This window comes from Podarcis melisellensis, assembly GCF_964234715.1.
Source record: "Podarcis melisellensis genome assembly, chromosome: 14".
In the NCBI taxonomy this organism is placed as follows: domain Eukaryota; kingdom Metazoa; phylum Chordata; class Lepidosauria; order Squamata; family Lacertidae; genus Podarcis; species Podarcis melisellensis.
Window position 1 is genome coordinate 9,084,588 of NC_138546.1, and position 23,023 is coordinate 9,107,610.

Here is a 23,023-nt window from a genome sequence, read left to right on the forward strand (position 1 = left end):
CATGAAAGACAAGAGTTAACGTCAGAGTCTTTTTTTGGGGGGGGGGTCGGTTTTGCATAAGCTGATAGAATTCAGGGAATGTGCTGGATCAGGAGTCCCTGCAAAGGCAAGGACTATATAAAGGCAGCCTGGTGGGAAAGCAAAGGCCACCAGGGCTTACCATTTGAACTGCGCAGGGTGCTAGTCCTCCTGAGTTCACTGATTATTGAACTATCGAACACAAAATGACCACTTTGTGCCACCCTTCAAAAGTGGTGGTAAATATAGTGCAAGCTTGGATGCCTAACGCCTTTGAACTCAAATGTTTTGGCTCCCAAACAATCGAAACACGGAAGTGACTGTTCTGGTTTTCAAACGATTTTCGGAAGCCAAACGTCTCGCATGGCTTTTGTAGCTTCCAATCAAAAGCCGCACCTTGGTTTTTGAACTGTTCCAGGAATCAAACGGACTCCTTGAATGGATTAAATTTGAAAACCAAGGTATGACTGTACAGCTTTTTATTCAATCTTTTTATTCTTTCAATTTTTTTTGTTGATTTTTCACATTTATCATAAAGAAAACATAACAAAACATACAACAAAGGAAAAAAATACACTACAATAAACTAAACACAAAAGAAATTTATTACTTCAACTACCTAAATCACTTTACAATGGTAACTGACTTCCTCAAATCCCCCCTAACTGAATTTCATTGTATCACCTTGTAACAGTTTTCCAAAATCATCTTTCTAATAACATTAACTTTTTATTCAATCTAGTTCCTCCCCACTATCCTAACCCCTTCTCTTTTCGCAACAGTTAGCAGCAATGCAGCACAAAACCTACTTCCAGCTCAGCGTCTGATAAATTAGTTTCCTCTGGAATCTAGAGAAAGAGAGATAGAGAGATTAAGCTTTCCAGAGGAAGGACTGGCTCCTTATTTTATCTTCTCTCCACCCACCCTGCACCAGGGGAAGGGAACTCCAAATACTGTTGTACAACAACTCTCATCAAGCCAACGTGACCAACAGCTAGGGATGCTGGGGGCCACAGCCTGGCAAAGTCTTGAGGGGAAGCTGTTCCTCACCCCTGCCATGAACTCTGTCCAAGACCCCAGCTATGTTTTTAGAGGAACTGACCCTGTGCATGGTTCCAGCTCCAAATTTGTGCTCTCTTCCTTCTGCAGGAGGTCTTCTATCCTTTCTCTGAAAAGGGGAGAGAAATATGCAAGGTTCATTTGCATTCACCAGATGACGGGTTGGCTCTGGCTCCCATCATCTATGACAACTGGCCATGATGGTTGAGGCTGATGGGAGTTTTGAGTCCAGCAGTGAGAGGTACCCAGGTCCCAAGCCACCTGGTGGAAGCATTAGTCTTGTTTGAAAGTATTCAGTTAGCTGCTCTGTCCCAAGTTTGATCAATAATAATAATAATAATAATAATAATAATAATTTATTATTTATATCCCACCCATCTGGCTGGGCTTCCCCAGCCACTCTGGGCGGCTTCCAACAAAACATTAAAATACAGTAATGCATCAAACATTAAAAGCTTCCCTAAACAATTGTTTAATTCCCTAATTAATTGTTAAGTCTGAATGAGTGTCAAGCATTTTCTGCTTGTTAGTTTTGACCATTAAAATAATGTAATGGTTATATTTGGACATCACAATAAACCAGATGTTACTATAACAATGGTTTATTGTGACAGGAACAAGCGTACATAAGCCTCTGGTTTGCACACTCCACCTCTCCCAATTCTCTTCCAACGCAGTCATAAGGAGATCAGCTTTTACTTTCATTTTTTGGTTATACACAGTTTATCATCTCATCCAAAACCCTAAACTAAGATTTGGTATGAAGTTGGTTTGGTTCTAACAAACTACAGTTACGGCTAACCACAGTTTGTTGAGTGTTGACAAAATGGTGACTTGCAGTTAATCCACCATTTAAGTGGAGAGACTGAGGACTGAGCTGGGGACCTCCAGCATGCAAAGCTTGGCTCCTCTCTCTACAGCAGTGGTTCCCAGCCTTTTTTTGGCCATGTCCCGCCTAAGCATCCCTAAAATCCTGATGCTCCCCTCCCCGTGACATACAATTATTTCTTACTATTCAAAAAGTGAACTCCTATTCACGTGGAGGAAGCTAAAAGGCCATAAACTCATTCTCTAACTCATTATCGAATTGCCCCCCTTAAAAATCAAATTGCACCCCTGTGGGTCATGTGCCCCACAGATCAACAGGTTTCAAAACATCAAAGAACCAGTGAGTAAAACTTGACTTGAAAGTGGAGAGAAAGAGGGAGAGAACACATGCGAAAACACACACACACAAACCAACATATCACACACACATATATATCCTGGTATAAATTAATTCAGCCCCTAAAGAGAAACACAGCTTAGTTCAGAAAATCGCTGCTCTGAATTGGTTTCAAAATAGAGAAGTTACTGAGGACATCAAAACTTCTGAGCACCGCTTTTTCCACTTACACTACTTTCTCAATGAACTTCTTCTGGTCCTCTGGAATGGTCACGGGGCACTTCGAAGCATTGGGGGACACGTACGACAAGGCCCCCACTCCGTTGGCTTGGGATCGCCTTTCGTCATATTGCTCCCGTAGCTGCCTTTCCTCCTCTTGATTTAAATAAGGGATTCCTTTAAAAGAGAGAGAAATGGTGATGCTTTTTGCGGCCCAAAATGTGTGTGTATGTGTGAAAGAGAGAAATCGGGTGAAGACTGCAACTTGGAAACAGACAAGGCCGGTTCTCATGCATCTTCCCCAACCGACACCTTCCAGATTATTGTTTGATTTTATACTAATGTTAGAGATTTGATGTTAGTTGCCCTGAGCCTGACTTTGGCCAGGGAGGGTGGAATATAAATAAAAGGTTATTATTATTATATTATGTAGTGGTTAGACTGTAGACCTGGGAGACCAGGGTTTAAATCCCCACCGGGTGACCTTGGGCCAGCCAGCATCTCCCAACCTGATCTACCTTACAGGGCTGTTGTCAGGATAAAATGGAGAGGAGGGGAGCCATTTATGCCACCTGGAGCTCCACGGAGGAAAGGTAGGAGTATATAAAGGTAAAGGTAAAGGTACCCCTGCCCGTACGGGCCAGTCTTGACAGACTCTGGGGTTGTGCGCCCATCTCACTTAAGAGGCCAGGGGCCAGCGCTGTCCGGAGACACTTCCGGGTCACGTGGCCAGCGTGACATCGCTGCTCTGGCGAGCCAGAGCTGCACACGGAAACGCCGTTTACCTTCCCGCTGATAAGCGGTCCCTATTTATCTACTTGCACCCGGAGGTGCTTTCGAACTGCTAGGTTGGCAGGCGCTGGGACCGAGCAGCGGGAGCGCACCCCGCCGCAGGGATTCGAACCGCCGACCTTTCGATCGGCAAGTCCTAGGCGCTGAGGCTTTAACCCACAGCGCCACCTGCGTCCCATATGTAGGAGTATATATGTAATATTAAACAAGCAAGCATCTGGAGGGCATCAGCTGGCTTGGTGACAAATTGACCAGAAGTAGTTCTAAACCACAATCTATGATTCTAACAACAAACTCAGATTAGGGAAAATGAAGTAAACACTAGCAAAGTCTTCCTGGCCATGTGGGAGGGAGAGAGCTTTGTTCAGGATCCTTCCTATTCATGCATATAGCACTGTAAACAATGGCTTTGCGTTAACGCATAAGCCAAATCATTGTTTCAGTATACGGCCATTGTTACAGATGCATAAAGAAGTTGGAAGCAGCAATTCTACAGGTGCTTTAGAAGCAGTTCATTTGCTGGGCAAATATCCTGAAGAAACTCACTGCAATTGAGGTGATGAATCAATGGGGAGATGGAAGTCGAAGTTATAGCTATGGAAACATCAGTATTTTGAGAGTATACACTTTATGGCAGGTTGAAAAACGAAGCTTACCATTGCGAAAAACTTTATTAAAATCAAATCCCTGGTTTGCTAAAAAGTCTATACTTGAACTCTGGAAGAGAAAACAAGAAGAAGCTTTAAGGCGAATGCATTACTTAAATCCAGTGAAAGCTGACTTTTTTTTAAAGTGGCGAAGAACGCAAAACATGGGCCCCAGAGCAAGGTTTTGCTTTGAACTGCACCCAACCACGTTACAGCATCAGAAGGAAGGGGGAAACGGAAAAACGTATGAAGCAAGCTTCTCACTAACCTGACAGACAAACTTCACATCTGGCGACGTTCTATTGAAAGGTTTGGGGAAGATGTAGAAATTAAACGTTTTTATAACGTACCTAGGAAAGGCAAAGAATTTGGGAGGTCAGTTGATGGGATTGTCACTATCAACATGCTAAGCTTTAAAAGTATCAACAAGTCAAGAAAGCCACGTACTTAGATTCTGTGAGATCGTATTTAAAAGTGCAAAGGCCAAACTGGAACAGCAAGAAATCCATGGAATGCTGGAGGGGACAAGACAAAAGTAAGATCTAAACAGTCAGGTTATTCATTCAGAGGAGCCGCAGGAATCCCAGAGCAGAGCAAAACTTAAAGGGTTGCTAGACTACATTTCCCACTAGATTTGGACACTTTGTACAGTCATATCTCAGGTTAAATGTGCTTCAGGTTGAGCATTTTCAGGTTACGCTCTGCAGCGACCCGGAAGTAACAGAGCACGTTACTTCCAGGTTTCGCTGCTCACGCATGTGCAGACGCTCAAAACACTGTCACGCGCATGCGCAGAAGCGGCAAATTGCGAGCCGCGCATGCGCGGGTTGCATTCATTTCAGGATGCGAATGGGGCTCCGGAACGGATTCCGTTCGCATCCAGAGGTACCACTGTACATGAATGTATGAAGTAATCAAGAATTTATCCAGAGTATTCAACGTAACACCCTCCAGATACTGTTGGACTTCAGCTCTCTTGCGTCTCAGCCAGCAAGGCCACTGGTCAGAGATGCTGACCAACAAAACCTGGAGGACTGTACTGTGGGTCACTAGAAAAAACAAAACCCCAGGATGTTTCTAAACACAATATAAACAATGCACAGCAGAAATATCTCAAGCTCTCGAAAGATGTAGAGAAAGGGAAGAAGTTTAGGACATTTATTTTCCAGTTAAAGAAACCACGGGAGAACCGGATAAATGCACACATTAGAATGCAAGAAGAGCCTGCTGTTCTCAGTGATCAATCAGAAGGCTGCAAGCAGGGCCTGATTGCAACAGCACTACCACAGGGACCAAGACCTAGGGGCCCAGGTTCCTTTGGGTCCTCCAATAAGATATCTGAGGATGTGGTTTACTCACTTCTGTGCAAGTCCCACTGTGTCCAAGGGAGCTTACTCCCAAGTAAACGAGCACAGGATTGTAGCAAGACCAACCCTTCTACCTGACTCAATAAAAGCTTGTGGCCCAAAGAGGACTATTATTCACAGAAGAAAGTCTTCCATTCAGTGCCTGGTTGCAACATTGAATTTTTATTTATTGAAAATGTTTCCCCGCAGCGCTGTACTTAGCAACAGAAATCTGTCCGGCACACAGATGTCAGAACCCCGTGTCCAAAATATTTCATCGGCGAAGCACTGTAACGCAATGATTTAAGATTTTTTACCTTTTTAAGTTTTTGATACCTTTCTTCAGGTGTGTCGAAGCCGTTCGTTAATGCGCTAACAGATGGTCCATCGCTAATTCCTAATAAGTATAAAAAGGTTGTTTGAACAAGTCTCTTAGGGATACATTAGAGCAGCTATTTAATCTGTAATGATTGCAGCGAATGCTTAAATCACACCCTAAATTATTATTTGTGTCCCCAATTATCTCAAGGAACACCACATACCATATAGACCCACCAAAGTGTTGAGAGTTGCAGGGAAGACACTGCTGGTAGTTTTCCTGTCCTGTGAAGCTCACAGGGCAGCATTACATGACAGGGCCTTTCCTGTGGTGGCCCTGGATTATAGGATGCCCACCCACAAGTACGTTTGGCCTCATCACTGTATACGTTTCGACGTCAGGCCTTTCTGCAGAGGTCTTTGAGGGTTGGAAGATGTAAAAACATATGGAGAGCCTGCTGGATCAAGCCAATGGTCCAACTAGCCCAGAATCCTGTTCTCATTGTGGCCAACCAGATGTCTATTGGGAAGCATGCAAGCGGTAGCTGAGTGCAACAGCACTCTCCCCTACTGCGATTTCCGGCTACGTAACCCACTGTGGGACCACATGGTGAAGGGTGGGCTACAAATGCCTATAAATCAATAAACACTTCTTTTTTTTAAAAAAAAAAGAAATCCCCATTTCCCTCATTCCTTTCCCACCCTCTCTAAAAATGTACCACGTTGTATCATTTCTATGTTACACCCAAGAGACAGAACACAGAAAATGTAGGAACATCCCATGATCGGCTTTTACCAATATCCCTTCAGCCTCCCCATAATCAATAAGTGACAATGTTCCAGAGCAGCGATCCGCAAGGAGCTGCAAATTCAGATCTTTACATTATAAGAGAGAATTCCATGAAATATACCATACCTGAAAACTCTCCATCGATAGCCAAAAAGTCTGCATCTTCGATAGCTTCATAAACTTTGCTGAGATTGTCCTTAAAATCTGTAGGCAAGAGAGAGAAAGAAACAGACCATGTCAAGAAATGAAAGTGGACAAAGCACATATGGTTGCCCCTCTACTTCTGAAGAATCATTCGCAGCTCTGTAATTGAAAGAACACATTCACCAAGCACATTAAGGATACCTAGCCAGCGGTTCTCAACCTGTGGGCCCCCAGATGTTGTTGGACTACAACTCCCATCATCCCTGAGCTCTGGCCTTGGTAGCTAGGGGTGATGGGAGCTGTAGTTCAACAACATCTGGGGACCCACAGGTTGAGAAAGGCTGACCTAGGCATTTTCATGGGTTGCAGCTAATATGTATTACCACCATTGTCCAATTATGTTCTAGTCGCTTTAAATATCAGCACTCCCATTCCAGCTAGCGTGGGACAGACAATGCAGGGACCATCTTTGCCTACACAAGATGTTCCAGGACCAAAGTCCATCATGATATGACTGGGGACAATTTGACAGTGTGCAATGCCCCACCTCCTGCATTAGCTTCTTATCTGCCCCACCATTCTTTCCTCCAAACACATATTTTTAAAAAGACACTTCTGTTCCATAGTGAAAATGACAAAATCTTTTCCATTTCACAAAGAAATGCATCTAGATGATGCCGATAGGATGAAAATAAATCCTTAGCAATTCAATAATAATAATAATAATAATAATAATAATAATAATAATTTATTATTTATTATTTATACCCGGCCCATCTGGCTGGGTTTCCCCAGCCACTCTGGGCGGCTCCCAATCGAGTGTTAAAAACAATACAGCATTAAATATTAAAAACTTCCCTAAACAGGGCTGCCTTCAGATGTATTTTAATGATAGGATAGCTGCTTATTTCCTTCACATCTGAAGGCTACTTCAATGGCTACTAATCCTGATGGCTATGTTCTATCTCTACCATCAGACGAAGCAAGGATGGTGGACTAGATGGGCCACTTGCCTGATCCAGGAGCCCAGTGTTTCTCAACCTGTGGGTCCCCAGATGTTTGTTGGACTACAACTCCCATCATTCCTAGCCAGCATGACCAGTGGTCAGGGATGATGGGAGCTGTAGTCCAACAACATCTGGGGTAGCCTCTTCTTATATTTTTATATTCACACAGGCCAGACACTCCCTAGCAGGACTCTGATGGAACAGGTCTGAGGGTGGTAGTTGGAAATGTTGTCCATTTACCAAAGCCACCTCCGTTTGTTTGTTTTAATTAAGAATTACAAAGTGCACCTGTGCTGTACATAGATACCCTATGGAAGGGGGAGGAGACCCACGGGTGAAGCTGAGACAACTGCCCTATTGCCATGTAAATTTTACCAGAGAAGATGAAGTAAATGGGCACGCCACACATACCCAAGGCTTCTGTCCCTGTATGCAAGATGCTTCTATATAGGGAGGAGAATTTATTCATTTTTTTTTATTAGAATCTTTGTAAATGGACAGAACTGTGTGACAAAAATGGTCGCTGGAAGACTAGAAATGTATCCGTTAACGGATGGTTTTATTTCAGCCACTGACCACAGCGTATGTGTTAATGGGTGTCATTAAAAAGCAACGTTGCAATGGAATTGTAAACCCAGTAAACTGATTTATTTTTTAATTTTATTTTTTTAAAAAAACCTGTATTTAAACTGCATTTCAGTAGGTAGCCGTGTTGGTCTGCCATAGTCAAAACAAACAAAATTCCTTCCAGTAGCACCTTAAAGACCAACTAAGTTAGTTCTTGGTATGAGCTTTCGTGTGCATGCACACGAAAGCTCATACCAAGAACTAACTTAGTTGGTCTTTAAGGTGCTACTGGAAGGAAAAAAATTTTTTGCATTTCAGTAGTTCAGTCTTTTTTCTGTCACATGCTATGGGCTGCAACATGTGCGGCCAGAGGGGAAAGCTCCAAGCAGAATGCCCCCCAAATTGAGGAGAGGGTGAGTGTTGAGACAGCAATACATAAGAGCAGATTGTCCCCAACTGTACAACTAAACCTACACACAGAAGAAGAGTCCCTGTGGAACAGGCCAAAGGCCCATCGAGTCTAGCATCCTATTTTCACAGTGGCCAGCCCGATGCATTACAGATCAGACAGAAAACGAAACCGATCTCCTCCTGCTTCCATCTTCCTGTTTTCCTCTGCTTCTTATAAATCATATTCTAGCCGGCATACTACAACGTAGAACTGCAGCGACAGACCGCAAGCCAGCACGGTGCACGTGGATGGCCACCACGCAAAACAAGCCTGTTGGGAAACGATCTTGCAGATTCTCTCCTTCCAGCATAATCTTCTTTTTTTTTAAGCTGATGAAAACAACAGTGTCCCATCCATGACACTGAGCAGAGGCTTTTTGCAGATACGCACACGGTGCTCAGCGTCACAGTTCTCTCCATTTCCTCTCGTATTCTAGCCGGTCGTGTTTTTTAAAAAATAAAATAAAATGGGGGGAATGCTATCTATCTATTTCTATATATCTATATTTATCTATATCTATCTATATCTATATATCTATATTTATCTATATCTATACACACACATCGAATAACCAGTAGAGAAGGAAGGAAGGAAACAGACCACCTAAAACACAATATAATACATTAAGTGCACTACTAAATGGGGGCAAAGTGGGAAAGCAATTGGCAAAGGGAGAGCCTTTGGGTACGAATGGGGGGGGGTGTTGTGGGTTTTTGGTGGTGGGGGCATTACAAAGGATGTGTGGGGAGGGAGGGGGGAAATATCAGCCTGGAGGGATCAGGGGCAGCCTGAGCAGCAGGAGGAAGGGGCAGGATCTGGGCCTCTGCCCACCCCACACCTGTTCTGGGGGGGGGTCAGGTTTCCTCCTGGGCCTCCCCCCACCCCCACCCCCAAGGGAGGAAGTTCAGCCTGCCTTGAGGGGCAGCCAAGAGGAGGGGCGGCGGGAGGCCACTCTGCATATGCTCAGAGGCGCTCTGGTCGCTGACCCTCTCCCCGACCCCAGCCGGACTCACTGTTCCTGGTTATCTCCATCCCTGCGGCTGGCTGGTCGGCCGGCTCCGGCTTCAGCGACAGCAGCAGCAGCGAGAGCCGCGGGCCGGGTCAGGCCTCGGCTCAGGCCCAGCAGAAGCGCGGGCACTTCCGGAAACAAACCCCACTCCGGCGACCCCCCCCTCCCTCCCCTCTGGCCCGAGAGCGTGACGCGGCCCACGTGACCACACCCCCCCCTCCCGGGGAGAAGCGGGCCGTTCGAAGGGCTGCTTCCCCAGGCGCGTGCGCAAAGTCGCCTCGCGCATGCCCAGCGGAGTCCCCTGAAGCCTCTCCGCCGCCCTTCCCCTTTCTGCCCTGATTTGATGGGTTTGCAAGAGAATCTTGGCATCCCGAGAGGTAAAGGCGGCCCAGGTTTTCGGGCACCGCCTAGTCCGACACGTGCACGGGAGAGTTAATGTACGAGCTGCGCGTGTGCGTGAGCGGATTCAGGGTTAAAAAATAAATTAAAAATTCCAGCGTTAGTGGATTAGAAGCAGGACTCGGGGGTCGAGGCGCCTTCAGTGTAAAGGGGCCCCGATCCTATGGGGAGAGAATAGGCATGGCACCGTCCTTTGCAAAGTTCCCGGCGTCGAGGTTTTATTTAGTTTTATTTAGGAGATCTTTGCACCACGAGTGCTCTTCTTAGATCTATACTGTATATCTATAGACCTCCTCTTGTGTAAAATACCAGGGCGGCGTGCAGCAAAGTTTACAAGAGAGGTTTCAAAAATGTAATTAAAAACATACCACGAACGGTCTTGGTTTTCCGACGTTTTAAATTCTGTGCATTATATATTTTTTATAATTTTTGCAAGCCACTTTGAGACACAGGCGAAAAGCGGGGTATGATTTCTGAAGCTTGTTAGAAATAAATACTAAATGGTAAAATAAGTAAAATGTCCGGGCATCCCGCGGCCAGTTCCTTCCTGGGCTGCCACAAGCGTGGAGCGAGGCAAGGCCAGGCGAATGCCATCCTTCCATCCCCAAAAGGCACTTCTGTCTACGGAACTCCCTGCCACGCGGGCGATCTTGCAGCCCGACGACGAGCACGGTCAGGCGACGAGCCTTCCCTGCGCGACACCCTCGGGTGCGACTCTACTCGCGAGTAAACGCGCAACCAAGGATACCGCGCAGTCGTGTCCCGGGCCAGAGGCTAGTCCTCGTGGAGGGATTCGGCTAGCTCCTCCGGGTGGGCAGGCAGAGAAGCCGTCGGAGGGGCGCGACTGGGGCGGATCTGGGCCTCGGCACGCTGGGCCAACCCTCCTCCTCCTCCTCCGCCTCTTGCTCCTGCCTCCCGTGCAACATGGCGGCTGCAGCGACGGTGTCCCGGGCTTGGCAGCAGCTCCGCTATTCAGGTACGATCCTGCGCGCTTCGGGGCGCGCCGTCGGGGCGTTGCAAGAAGTGTTCCGGGGAATGCAAAGCGCCGGCTTTGCAGCTGCACCCGCTGTATCGAGGGGCGTGAAGTGGGCGGGTTGGGGGGGTTGCTCCCCGTTCTGCTCCCCTTCCAGCCCACCTTGGCAAGGGTGACTTTGAGACCACTGCTGGGCCTCAGGCCTGCTCGGAAGGCCAGCAGGCAGCCTCGCCTACTCGGAAGCAAGTGCCCCTTAGTTCAGCGAAACTTTGGGGAGCGTCTCAAAGGATTGCAACGTATTTTCTCCATTTCCTTAAAGATAGTTTACATCAAAGTCTGCTCTGAAATCAGCAGGACAACCCCATTAATTGTTTTTTTTCCAAAACCAGTGCAAGGCAGCATCGGCATCTGAGAAATAATAAATCACTATTACTATTATTATTAATACTCTGCCCATCTGGCTGGGTTTCCCCAGCCACTCGGGGCGGCTTCCAACAGAATATTAAAATACAGTGGTCTGTTTGTAGCAGGAACCTCCCCACCCCAATCATTCTGTTTGTATAAACTTCACACTCACACACTACATACGCCACATTTCTGTTATAAATTCATAGAAAGTCAACCATACATTGGATTTGCACTGTTCCATTTTATTTTTACTCCATATGACAAGAACTAACAAAGGGGGGTGGCTTAGTCCTGGTCAGCCATAATCCCTTCACTGTCTCAGCACATACACAGGAGCCCTGCCCATGCCAACCCTGATGATCCCAGACAGAAGACAATCAAGATCACAAAGAACCTGCATATGGGAGTGGATTCAGCATGGACTGAAACGAAGGACAATGATCAGATCTTCCCTCTGGGGGCAGGAAACTGCAAAATCCCCTTTGTCTCCTAGAAATTCCTGGAAGGGGAGGGGGAAAGGAGGAACCAGCCAGGTGACAAGACACTCAAGTTACCACCAACTCCTCCCTCAGCCCCTCCTTTCTGTAATATATGCCTCCCACAACCCCTCCTTTCTGTAATGTATGCATGATGTTTCTGGGGGTGGGCTTGATCTAGAGGAGGGGAATTTCAAAAGTTTTTATAAGACCTTGCACACTATTCTTCTGGGTCTTTCCTCTCTCCTGCACGTGAGGGGAATACCCTGTTGCAACAGTTCAATAAAGACCAAGCCTACAGGCTGCTGTTTTGCTCCAAGTTATCCTGGTTGGTGTCTTTGTTTTGTCCAAGGGAGCCCTCGGATTTTTCCTGCAACATGTTAAACATGAAAAGCTTCCCTAAACAAGGCTGCCTTCATATATCTTCTAAAAGTCTGGTAGTTGTTTTTCTCTTTGACATCTGGTGGGAGGGCGTTCCACAGGGCGGGTGCCACTACCGAGAAGGCCCTCTGCCTGATTCCCTGTGACTTGGCTTCTCGCAGCGAGGGAACCAGCGAGAAAACAGTTTAAAGCAGATTTTAAGGGAAGGGGCGTTTTGCCTGGGATCAGGGACATCTAATCTGAGGCACAGCCCCCTCCGAGTGTTCTCACTTGGAAGTAAGGCCTCATCTGTATTGTACTTTGATTTTGGCATCTGCCTGTCTCTAGAGACAATGGAGTATGACTGGGAGGGGGTGTTTACGCCTGGGGAGTGTGTATGGGGGGGGTCCTGGGCTGGCCAGATGACAAGACCCCCCTCTCAGCATCGCTGATGTGGTCCAAAGGAAAGCAGAGCAAGGCGTTTGGCACCAGCTTGGCTGCAGGAATTGCTGAAAGGAGCCCTGCAACTGCCATAGGGACTCCATATTTGTGTAGGGTTTACTCTGTAACCTTTTCTTCCCCCCAAAGATACCCCACAAGGCAGTGGAGGTTTAGGATCAGAGTTTTCCTTCTAGAGTTTTCCCAGGTGGGTGAGCCCCATCTGCCACTCACTTCCTTCTGTGGCATGTGCAGGAACGGCCTTCTTGACCATTGGACCCACTTTTGGTCTTCTCAAACTGCTGGAGTTTGTCTTCACACGCAGGGGAATTGGCGAACTCACTGTGGCGATCACACAGGGTCCCCGGACGTTTCACTGTCTATTGATCCCTGTGCCACCACTTTATTTCTCGCTGCCACCACCCAGGTCCTACCTGATACAATACTGAGTCCAGTCAGGGTTAAATTGGAACATAAACTTCTGTTTATTTATTGCAGTTTAACAAGTGCGTGGTTTCATAAACGGTATCGGTCAATCACATTCATGGGGTGCCTATCCAGACCTATAACTTCCGCTATCTGCTCTCACTCACTAAACCACCTCTCAGATATTTACTTGTCTTCCTAGCCCCTAATTGTTCCTGACTCAGCTTATTTTGCTACACTAACTCAACCTCCCCACAGACTCTATCCCAAACCACCCAACGAACTCAGCTCCCAGAGCTGGTTTTATAGTCCTTCTGACTCCACCCCCCTGGGTTCTGATTGGGTAACTTGTTTAACTATTTCACCTCCAGCACTCTCATGTTCACACCACACTCACCGAGCCTTTGGGCTCAGCTCACCTGGTTTAGCCGGTCAGTCGAAGCCGTTCCTGGGATTGTGGCCGCTGTCACATGCTGACAGCTTCTAGGAGCCAGAGCTGAGAGCTGAGTGCAGGGTGGGGGCCAAAGATAGACAAACTACCCCAGAAGGATCATGACATGTCCCCCACAAGAGGCACTACCCCTTCAGGCTGCGTTTTTTCGGGTTGTGGACCGCCGACACCCGGAAGTACCGGAACGGGTTCAGAGTTGTTCAGAGACCTCTAATATCCAAGCAGCCAAACCTGTGTGTAGTTCTGTAACAAATAAGCAGCCTTAAACAAGCCTTGCTGTTTGTGTTTTGCTGGTCTGCAGCAGCCGATTCACCAGAAACCATGGTTGGAAGAAGGGAGAGGGAGAGAGGGCATTTTTTCCCCTTCCCTGTTTGCGTTTTTCATTGTTTCAGAGGGTTTTCCTGGTTTCTTTTGCCATGTTGGGGTCACAATTCAGTGTTCAGCAGGAATCCATGGAAATTGTCAGTTCATTATGTGAACACTTGTTTAAAAAACAGCTTCCTGTCAACGCATTGTTGTTGGAAATTGTGATCTGCATGTCTACAAAATAAAGAACATGTCAGTAAATTCTGAATAACAAAAAAATAAACAATACAGAATAAATTCAATATTACAAAAGGAAAACCCATCTAGGGGGTCTTAAATACATAAAGACAAAGCGAAAGACCAGGTACACAATATACGTTTAAAGCACATTTGAAACACATTCCTCCTTTCAGAGAATTCTGGGCACTGTAGTTTGTTAACGGTTGCTGGGAATTGGAACTCTGAGGAGTAAACTACAGTGCCCAGAATTCTTTGAGGGAAGGAACGTTATTCGGATGTGCTTTAAAGCGTGCCTTCGTTTCTTCAGCAGCAGCCTGAACTATGTAGAAAGCCACTTCTGAAAGGAAGTTTGAAAAGCTGCTTATGAGAGGAGGAGCAGCAGAAAGAATAAAAAAGGCAAGGATTCCTTTCCTAAAATGTTGATTCTTTTCACCCCAAGGCAATGGGCTCTCAGCTGCTGAGCTGCCAGTCTTCTGGGCAATGACAACTGGTAATATTTGGATTCTCCACCCCCCCCCAGGTTCTTTACTTCAGTTTCAACATAGCCGAGCTGCTGCCCAGAGACTCGGATGCCCTGCTGTCCAGAGAAGGTCGTTCAGCAACAACAAGATCCTGGTGGAACTGGATGAGGGCACAGGTAAACCCCCTCAGGCTTGCATTTCATAGAAACCATAGAAATGTAGAGTTGAAAGGGTCCCTAAGGATCATCTAGTCCAACCCTCTGCAAGGCAGGAATATGCAGCTGTCCCTTATGGGGATCAAACCTGCAACCGTGGCTTTATCAACACCACACACTAACCAACTGAGCTATCCACAATAATAATAATAATAATAATAATAATAATAATAATAATAATAATAATAATAATAATATCTTTATTGTCATTGCCCCCTCTCAGGGACAACGAAATTACTTGGCTGCTCCATCCACCCAGGGCACTCCACTCAAAATCAGAACAACTATAAAAACACTAATTAAAACAATACAATATAATACAGCAAGGAAGGTTAGATGACTTTCAAAGTCCAGGTTTCCCATTCAGGGCCGAGATCGCTCTGGAGAAGAAGCTGTTCTTGAGACGGCTCGTTCTTGTCATCATCGTCCTGTATCTCCGTCCCAACGGCAGGAGCTCAAAGAGACAGTGACCAGGATGCGATGGATCTTTTACTATGTCCAGTGCCTTCCTATGGCACCTTGTGGCATAAATCTGCTCTAAGGTGGAGAGTGGGCAGCCAACAATGCTCTCTGCTGCCTTAACAACTCTGCACAACGCCATCCTGTCCTGGGTAGTACAGCTTCCGTACCACACACATAAGCCATAAGTGAGCACGCTCTCAATGGCACAGTGATAGAAGGCAAGCAGCAGTTTCTGTGGAAGATGGTTTTTCCTTAGGATTCTTAAAAAGTACAGTCTCTGCTGTGCCTTCTTCACAAGCCCCCTTGTGTTGACACTCCAGGACAGATCCTCTTGTAATTCAATACCCAAAAATCTGAACGTTGTTACCCTCTCCACACAGACCCCATCAATCAAAAGTGGCTGGACATTGCTCTTCTGTCTCCTGAAGTCCTCCACAAGCTCCTTTGTCTTCCTTGTATTTATGAGCAAGTTGTTAGCTCATTCTTTTGTGTGGTTCTTTGAAGGAGTGGCGGCGTACACACCATACATTTAAAGCACATGGCTTCCCGCAAAGAATTCTGGGAACTGCATTTTACCCCTCATGGAGCTATAAGCCCCAGCACCCTTCGCAAACTACAGGTCCCAGAATTCTTTGGGAAAGGTTGTGTTGGCTTCCAGCACACAGCATTTCATAGATATATTGCTTCTACACATGCAGGTTCTCTTCAGCTGTCATAGCTGGGAAGCAATAATAGATCCATCCTTTGTGAATTGGTCCAGAAACCTAGGAGAGCAGCTGTTGGTCAGTGTAGACAACATTGAGGTAGGTGGACTTCCTAATCTCTGGCAGCAACTCTTGTTTCCTTGTGTTTCTCGTTCAGGGGTAGCAGTGATGAAGATGAAGAGCCCGCCGGTGAACAGCTTTAGCCTGGAGTTTCTGACGGAGCTTTCCATAAGCCTGGAAAAGCTGGAGAACAACAAAGCATGCCGCGGTGTCATCCTGACCTCGGTATGGGTGACAAATAGAAAAAATAACAACCATCCGTTTGGTTCTGGGTCCTTCTTTGCTGGCCGGTGGGGGGCAAGCTATGCTGGGTTGTTGTTGTTGTTGTTTAGTCGTTTAGTCGTGTCCGACTCTTCGTGACCCCATGGACCAGAGAACGCCAGGCACCTCTGTCCTCCACTGCCTCCCGCTGGGTGGGAGCTTCCATTGCACAGGCCGGGATGATGATGGTGATTGACAGGTGCCTAACCCTGCCAACCCTTAGCACCAGCCAACCTTGGGTACAAGACCTCTCAAAAGACCTGTTGATGGCATTTTACCATTGTACTGTGGAGAGTGTATTAACTTATGGTCTGTGTGTGTGTGGTTTGGGACCTGCACGGTCAGGGAAAAAACAATGCTGTCCAGGGTTGTAAAGATTGCGGAGAGAATAATTGGGTGCACTCTTCCCACCTTGGATCAAATCTACTCTTCCGGGTGCCATAAGAAAGCTACAGAGATAGCGCAGGATAGTGTGCACCCCGGAAGTGATCTCTTTTAGCTTCTGCCTTCTGGAAGAAGGTACAGTGGTACCGCAGGTTAAGTACTTAATTCGTTCCGGAGGTCCATACTTAACCTGAAACTGTTTTTAACCTGAAGCACCACTTTAGCTAATGAGGCCTCCTGCTGCCGCCGCACTGCCGGAGCCCGATTTCTGTTCTTATCCTGAAGCAAAGTTCTTAACCTGAAGCACTATTTCTGGCTTAGTGGAGTGTGTAACCTGAAGTGTATGTAACCCGAGGTACCACTGTACAGGGTTATAAAGACTAGGTCTAGCCGCCTGAGAAACAGTTTCTACCCAAATGCGATTTTGGTTTTAAACGCAGTGTAAGGAGTCTCTATGGGAGTATATTGTATTTAAAAAGGGGGTATCAGCGTTTTTAGGGGACTAGCCAGGTTGGGATAGCAGGCTTCTTGGTTTTTGAATGTCTTATGTAGATTTTCCAGTTTCGTTGTTCTGTATAGGACAATGACAATAAAGATTATCGTATCGTATCGTAAGACCTTTCCTCTTTCTGGGAGCTGGGCGAAAATGGCCCGTAGGACTTTTCAGAGTGAAGCAGCGTGGCGTGAAGCAGGGAAGCACATTGCCAGCTATGACCGATCCTTTTCCTTTTCCCAGGTTGTCCCCAAAATCTTCTCTGGGGGCCTGGACATCACTGAGATGTGTGGGAAGAGTGAGGAGCACTACGCCGAGTTCTGGAAAGCTGTGCAGCAGATGTGGATTACTCTGTATAATTCCAGCCTGGTGACCATTGCAGCTGTCAATGCAAGTTCCATTTATTTACTCCCTATCCTTCCAGAGGAATCGCCATAAGCTGGTGGCGGCTAGTGGGGTGGAAGGCAGGGAGGCCGACAGTAGGGGGCGCCAGAGCCACCGACTGGCGGCAAGCAAGAAGGCAGGCAGGTGAGAGCAGAGTGCAGTCAGTGGGGCAGTGCCCCATTTGCCCTAAGGCAGTGTTTCCCAACTTTGGGCCTCCAGCTGTTTTTGGACTACAGCTCCCATCATCCCTAGCTAGCAAGACCAGTGGTCAGGGATGATGGGAATTGTAGTTCAAAAACAGCTGGAGGCCCAAGGTTGGGAAACACTGCCCTAAGGGACAAGCTGCTGCTGTTTTTAGCTCTTTGCTCAATGAGCTATTCCAAGCACACCCCAGTGCAGTTCAGACATGCATATATAGCTATTGAAACTCTGCAGGCTTGGACCTGGGGTGGGTTTAGGAATTAGTGCAATTCAAGCAGTGGTTGTCTTGCCAAAGGCAAGGTGAGTCTTTTAAAGTGAGATTCAGAAGCAATACAAAATATCGTATTTTTCGCTCTATAGGACACACCTTTTCCCCTCCAAAAATGAAGGGGAAATGTGTGTGCATCCTATGGAGCGAATGCAGGTGCCTTGGCTTCAGCGATAGCAACGCGAAGCCACCAAAGCACAGAGGGAGAGCTCCCCCCGCGCTTCGGAGGCTTTGCGTTGCTTTTGCTGAAGCCCCCGGAGCGCAGGGAACTCCCGCTGCGCTCCGGGGGCTTCAGGCAGCTATCCGCAAGCCTTCGGAGTGCAGCAGGAATTCCTGCTGCGCTCCGAAGGCTTGCGGATAGCCGCCTGAAGCCTGGAGAGCGAGAGGGGTCAGTGCACACACAAGTGGGTGAGAAGATGAAAGGTTTTATTCTAAAACAGCAAGCAATGTATACATACCAAACAGGCACTTCAACTTGCCACTTGGAAACCCTCAAGAAGCGGCGAAGGGACTCCCCCAGGTAGCCTCAGTTTGCACGGCCCCACGACCAGTCAGTCCGTCCACCAGCTTCAAAGAAACTGCCCAAACCGTCCCATTTTATAGGTAGCCTGTGTGGCTTCCAAGACTATGGTTATATTTTCTGAGAATCCTCCGTAAAAACAATCTCTCAAAGGACCTGTTGATGGCATTCTACCATTGCACTGTGGAGAGCGTACTAACTTATGGTCTCTGTGTGTGGTTTGGGAGCTGCACAGCCAGGGGAAAAACAATGCTATCCAGGGTTGTAAAGACTGCAGAGAGAATTATCGAGTGCACTCTTCCCACCTTAGATCAAATCTATGCTGTCAGGTGCCATAAGAAAGCGGCAGGATAGTACGCACCCAGGAAATGATCTCTTTCAGCTTCTGCCTTCTGGAAGAAGGTACAGGGTAATAAAGGCCAGGACTAGCCGCCTGAAAAACAGTTTCTACGTTAATGCAATTCTGGTTCTAAACGCAGCATAAGGGGTCTCTGTAGTATAGTGTATTTTAAAATGGGGTTTTGGGTTTTTGAATGTTTTATGTAGTTTTTATGTAGTTTTTATGTAGTTTTATGTAGTTTTTCAATTTCATTGTTCCGCAAGGGACAATGACAATAAAGATATTGTATCGTATCGTATCGTATACATGCAGATCATCCATTCGCCATTTCCTCCCAATGCCTCACTTTCTCAAAACAATGTCCAACATCTAAGAAGGTACCCAGCACTATCCTCCACAACTGATTAAGGCAGCTGGGGGGTGGGCCTCACCTCCTCCCAACGTTTTCAGGACATTAAAGACTGTTCTCACGCCATCAGAAACTTAACAAGAGCGGGGAAGGAACAGGCAGGAAGGGTAACCGTGTCAGGTCACTCGCTCCTCGATATATTTGGGCTTCCGGATGCATTTCCCATGCAGCGGTCTGCATAAATTCAGGTACTGCCCCACCACCATCTAAATAATGCCCCATTTTAAATGGCAAAAATGCACACTGAAAACGTCAGCTGAGAATGGTTATTTCACCAGGTAGGTTTAGCCAGGAATAAAACAAGGAAATGGTGAGTTCAAGAAAGACCTGGTTGTTTCCCTGTTTCAGCGATCTAAGTCAGGCATAGGCAAACTCCTGCCTTCCAGATGTTTGGGACTACAATTCCCATCATCCCTAGCTAACAGGACCAGTGGTCAGGGATGATGGGAATTGTAGTCCCAAACACCTGGAGGGCCAGCGTTTGCCTATGCCTGATCTAAGTATCCAAACAATTTAAATACCCTAGCTCAGGCTTCCTCGGCCCTCCAAATGTTTTGAGCCAGTGAGGGGTGCGACCTGGGGAGAGTTCCAAGGGCCATATAGTGAGACCCAGAGGGCCACCTTTGCTCCCAGGCCCAAGGCTCTCCACCCTTGAACTAGATTTCCTGTTCTCTGCTTCCTTCCAGGGTTCCAGTCCCGCAGGCGGCTGCCTGATGGCAATGTCTTGTGACTACAGGATCATGGCCGACAATCCCAAGTACAGCATTGGGCTGAATGAGACGAAGCTGGGAATCGTTGCCCCTTTCTGGTGAGGTGGCGGAGGAGGAAGAAGAAGAATGGGGTGTAGGGTGCAGTTCGCTGGGACTTCTCTAGGGTTTCTCTGAACCCCGGCACAGCCAACCACATGGAAGAGGGCCTTCTCGGTAGTGGCACCCGCCCTGTGGAACACCCTCCCATCAGATGTCAAGGAAATAAACAACTATCTGACTTTTAGAAGACATATGAAGGCAGCCCTGTTTAGGGAAGTTTTTAATGTCTGATGTTTTATCTATTATTATTATTATTATTATTATTAATACCCTGCCTATCTGGCCGGATTTCCCCAGCTACTCTCGGCGGATCCCAACAGAAATTGGGAGCCGCCGACAGTAGCTGGGGAAATCCGGCCAGATGGGCAGGGTATAAATAATAATAATAATAATTAATAATAATAATAATGTTAAGCACAGCTTAAATTCCAGGCTGCGCTACCTAGCCTGTAGTTCGTTCGTTCCTGCTTGAATGTCTCTCCTGCCTCCCTGCATTTTACCACACTTCAATAATGATTGGGGGATTATTCGCTTGTTTTTGCTCTTATTTTTATTACACATTTTCTGCTTTTTTTATATACTGTATTTTACATTGTGGACCGCCCTGAGATCTACAGATGAAGGGCAGTATGCAAATTTAATTAATAATAACGATGATGGTGACAGGCAGGTAGAGAGGACAAAATGAGAGGAGGAAAAGATTCGTTGTCACAATTGCCAATAAATATGGAAGATACAGGCAGTGTGAGTCAATAATAAAACCTTTTGGAGAAGAAAAGGCTGTGTAATTAATTAATTACTGAAAGGGTCCAATGGTCTAAATTGCCATTTTTTCCCCAGAAGAAAAAGAAGATAAAAAGTAACCTTGAGCTGTACTAAATCCAAAAACTCACATAGACCTGTGGGACCGAGGCTCCTGAGCTAACTGTGTTTGTATATCAAATAAAATTAGAATACATGGTGAAGAAGTACTTTGGCCTTTGCACACTTTTGGTTTATGTGAGGGCTGTTTTTTTCCTCCAGACTGGCGATTTGCCAAGTCTTGGAATACCAATAGTAGAGATTATTCAGATCAAAGGTCTTTCAAAACTTGGTGACAGTGGCCCAGGCTGCCGCCAAAGAACACGAGGTTAGTTCCTTGTTATTCAGATCTCAATCCAAATCTAAAGAATCAGGCAAAGAGAGGGGTGGCTCATTTGTCCTGTTACACCTCAAGGTCCATATGAACCAACCCAGCCCCTGAGATCATCGTCTGAATCCCTTCTTTGTGTGCCCCCTCCAAGAGAGATTTGGAGGGTGGCAACACAAGAAAGGGCCTTTTCTGTAGTGGCTCCCCGTTTCTGGAATGCTCTTCCCAGGGAGGCTTGCCTGGCGCCTTCATTATACATTTTTAGGCGCCTTACAAAAATATTCCTCTTCTCCCATGCCTCTGGTGCCTTTACTACATGTCTTTAGGTGCCATTTTAATCTGATTAAAAAAAATCTATGGCCCTTTTAATGTGTATTTAGGCAGCAGGTTATTATTGTTATGTGCTACGCTGTGATCAGATGAAGGGCAGTATATAAATTTTAATAAAATAAAAATAATTATCAATGAGATCTCAGAAACTGCTTTTGTCCAAGAACCCTTTTCTGTTGGAGCAGCTCCACCACATGTGCTGATAGGTCTCAGTTATCCTTCCCTCTCTCTCTCTCTCTCTCTCTCTCTCTCTCTCTCTCTCACTGCCAGGTTTAAAGACACAATGGTCAATGCCATTGGCCACAGAGCCACAGACCGGTCCATCCAGCTGGGACTCCTATACCCTGCTGCTGATGCCCTCAAAATTGGCATCGTGGATGAGTTGGCGCCTGAAGAGAATATCCAGAACGTGGCTGCAGAGGTGATGGCCCAGTGGCTGGCCGTTCCAGGTGAGGCAGTCCACCCCCGCCCCCAGAATCCCGCACCATAAATACACATCTTTGGTAGATGAGCACACAAAGTCGAAAGCCCTTTAGTGAAACAGTAGATATACATTTCGGTAACACCTATATGTATTTTGTTTTTCTAGCTTGATCAAAAATATTTATTATTTCATAACAGGTAGATAGTTAAGGGGACGCAGGTGGCGCTGTGGGTTAAACCACAGAGCCTAGGACTTGCCGATCAGAAGGTTGGCAGTTCGAATCCCCGCAACGCCAACCTAGCAGTTCGAAAGCACGTCAAAATGCAAGTAGATAAATAGGTACCGCTCCGGCGGTAAGTTAAATGGCATTTCTGTGTGCTGCTCTGGTTCATCAGAAGCGGCTTAGTCATGCTGGCTACATGACCCGGAAGCTGTATGCCAGCTCCCTTGGCAAGTAAAGCGATATGAGCGCCGCAACCTCGGAGTTGGCCACGACTGGACCTAATGGTCAGGGGTCCCTTTACCTTTATCTTTAGATAGTTAAGAGCTTAGGCGGCTTCAGCGGTGGGCACCTGGCACCCCCCCCCAGAATTTGGCACCAGGGTGCCCCGCACCCCTTGCACCCTCGGGTAAAGACGGCCGTGCTCCCACCACTCCTATGCGTCCGTGACACCGGGCCGCAATTCAACATGCGCTTTCTCTTCCTCTTCTTGCTGCCCAGACCATGCCCGCCAACTCTCCAAATCCTCGATGCGGAAGCCCACAGTGGACCACCTACTGGCGCACCGTGAAGCCGACATCCAGAACTTCGTGCGCTTCATCTCCAGGGACTCTATCCAGAAATCCCTCCAGATGTACATGCAGATGCTGAAGCAGAAGAAAGCCTGACCTGGGAGCGGAGCAGCCTTGATTCCTGGTCCCGTGACCTCATCACTGTTTATCTCAAGCGCCTTTGTTTCCCAGCTGGTGCCTTTTGCACAGAGTTTTGCTCTCGAGGTTTTTTTCCTTTGGACGCTGGATCTCGGGTTGTGAGCAAGTGGGGCTGAGGCCCGTTCTGCGAGGGGCACATTAGGCCACAGGCTCGCTTTTCGGGCACTTGGGAAGAATCAGCTTTGCGCAAAATGTGAACGGTCAATAAATCACTAAAAGAGAGGCTGTGG

At 46.8% G+C, this 23,023-nt stretch overlaps 2 protein-coding genes across 2 annotated transcripts in view; one reads left to right on the plus strand and one right to left on the minus strand.

Annotated features, from left to right (window-relative positions):
- PARN (poly(A)-specific ribonuclease) overlaps positions 1-9,693 on the minus strand; it is a 46,251-nt gene extending 36,558 nt beyond the window's left edge. Inside the window, exons 1-9 of the mRNA XM_081889195.1 lie at positions 9,537-9,693; positions 6,481-6,558; positions 5,564-5,643; positions 4,348-4,415; positions 4,169-4,250; positions 3,910-3,970; positions 2,473-2,638; positions 1,121-1,186; positions 828-866 (exon numbers count right to left, since the gene is read on the minus strand). Coding sequence (XP_081745321.1) covers positions 828-866; positions 1,121-1,186; positions 2,473-2,638; positions 3,910-3,970; positions 4,169-4,250; positions 4,348-4,415; positions 5,564-5,643; positions 6,481-6,558; positions 9,537-9,555 — 659 coding nt within the window. The 5' untranslated portion in view covers positions 9,556-9,693. The remainder of the gene's footprint in view (positions 1-827; positions 867-1,120; positions 1,187-2,472; positions 2,639-3,909; positions 3,971-4,168; positions 4,251-4,347; positions 4,416-5,563; positions 5,644-6,480; positions 6,559-9,536) is intronic.
- A 1,055-nt stretch (positions 9,694-10,748) lies between these two features.
- On the plus strand, positions 10,749-23,015 carry ECI1 (enoyl-CoA delta isomerase 1). Its single transcript, XM_081889357.1, has 7 exons — positions 10,749-10,907; positions 14,530-14,646; positions 16,009-16,136; positions 17,293-17,439; positions 19,858-19,979; positions 21,710-21,888; positions 22,585-23,015. The coding sequence occupies exons 1-7, from the start codon at positions 10,856-10,858 to the stop codon at positions 22,749-22,751; spliced, it is 912 nt and encodes a 303-aa protein (XP_081745483.1). The 5' UTR covers positions 10,749-10,855; the 3' UTR covers positions 22,752-23,015.
- The last annotated feature ends 8 nt before the right edge of the window (positions 23,016-23,023 follow it).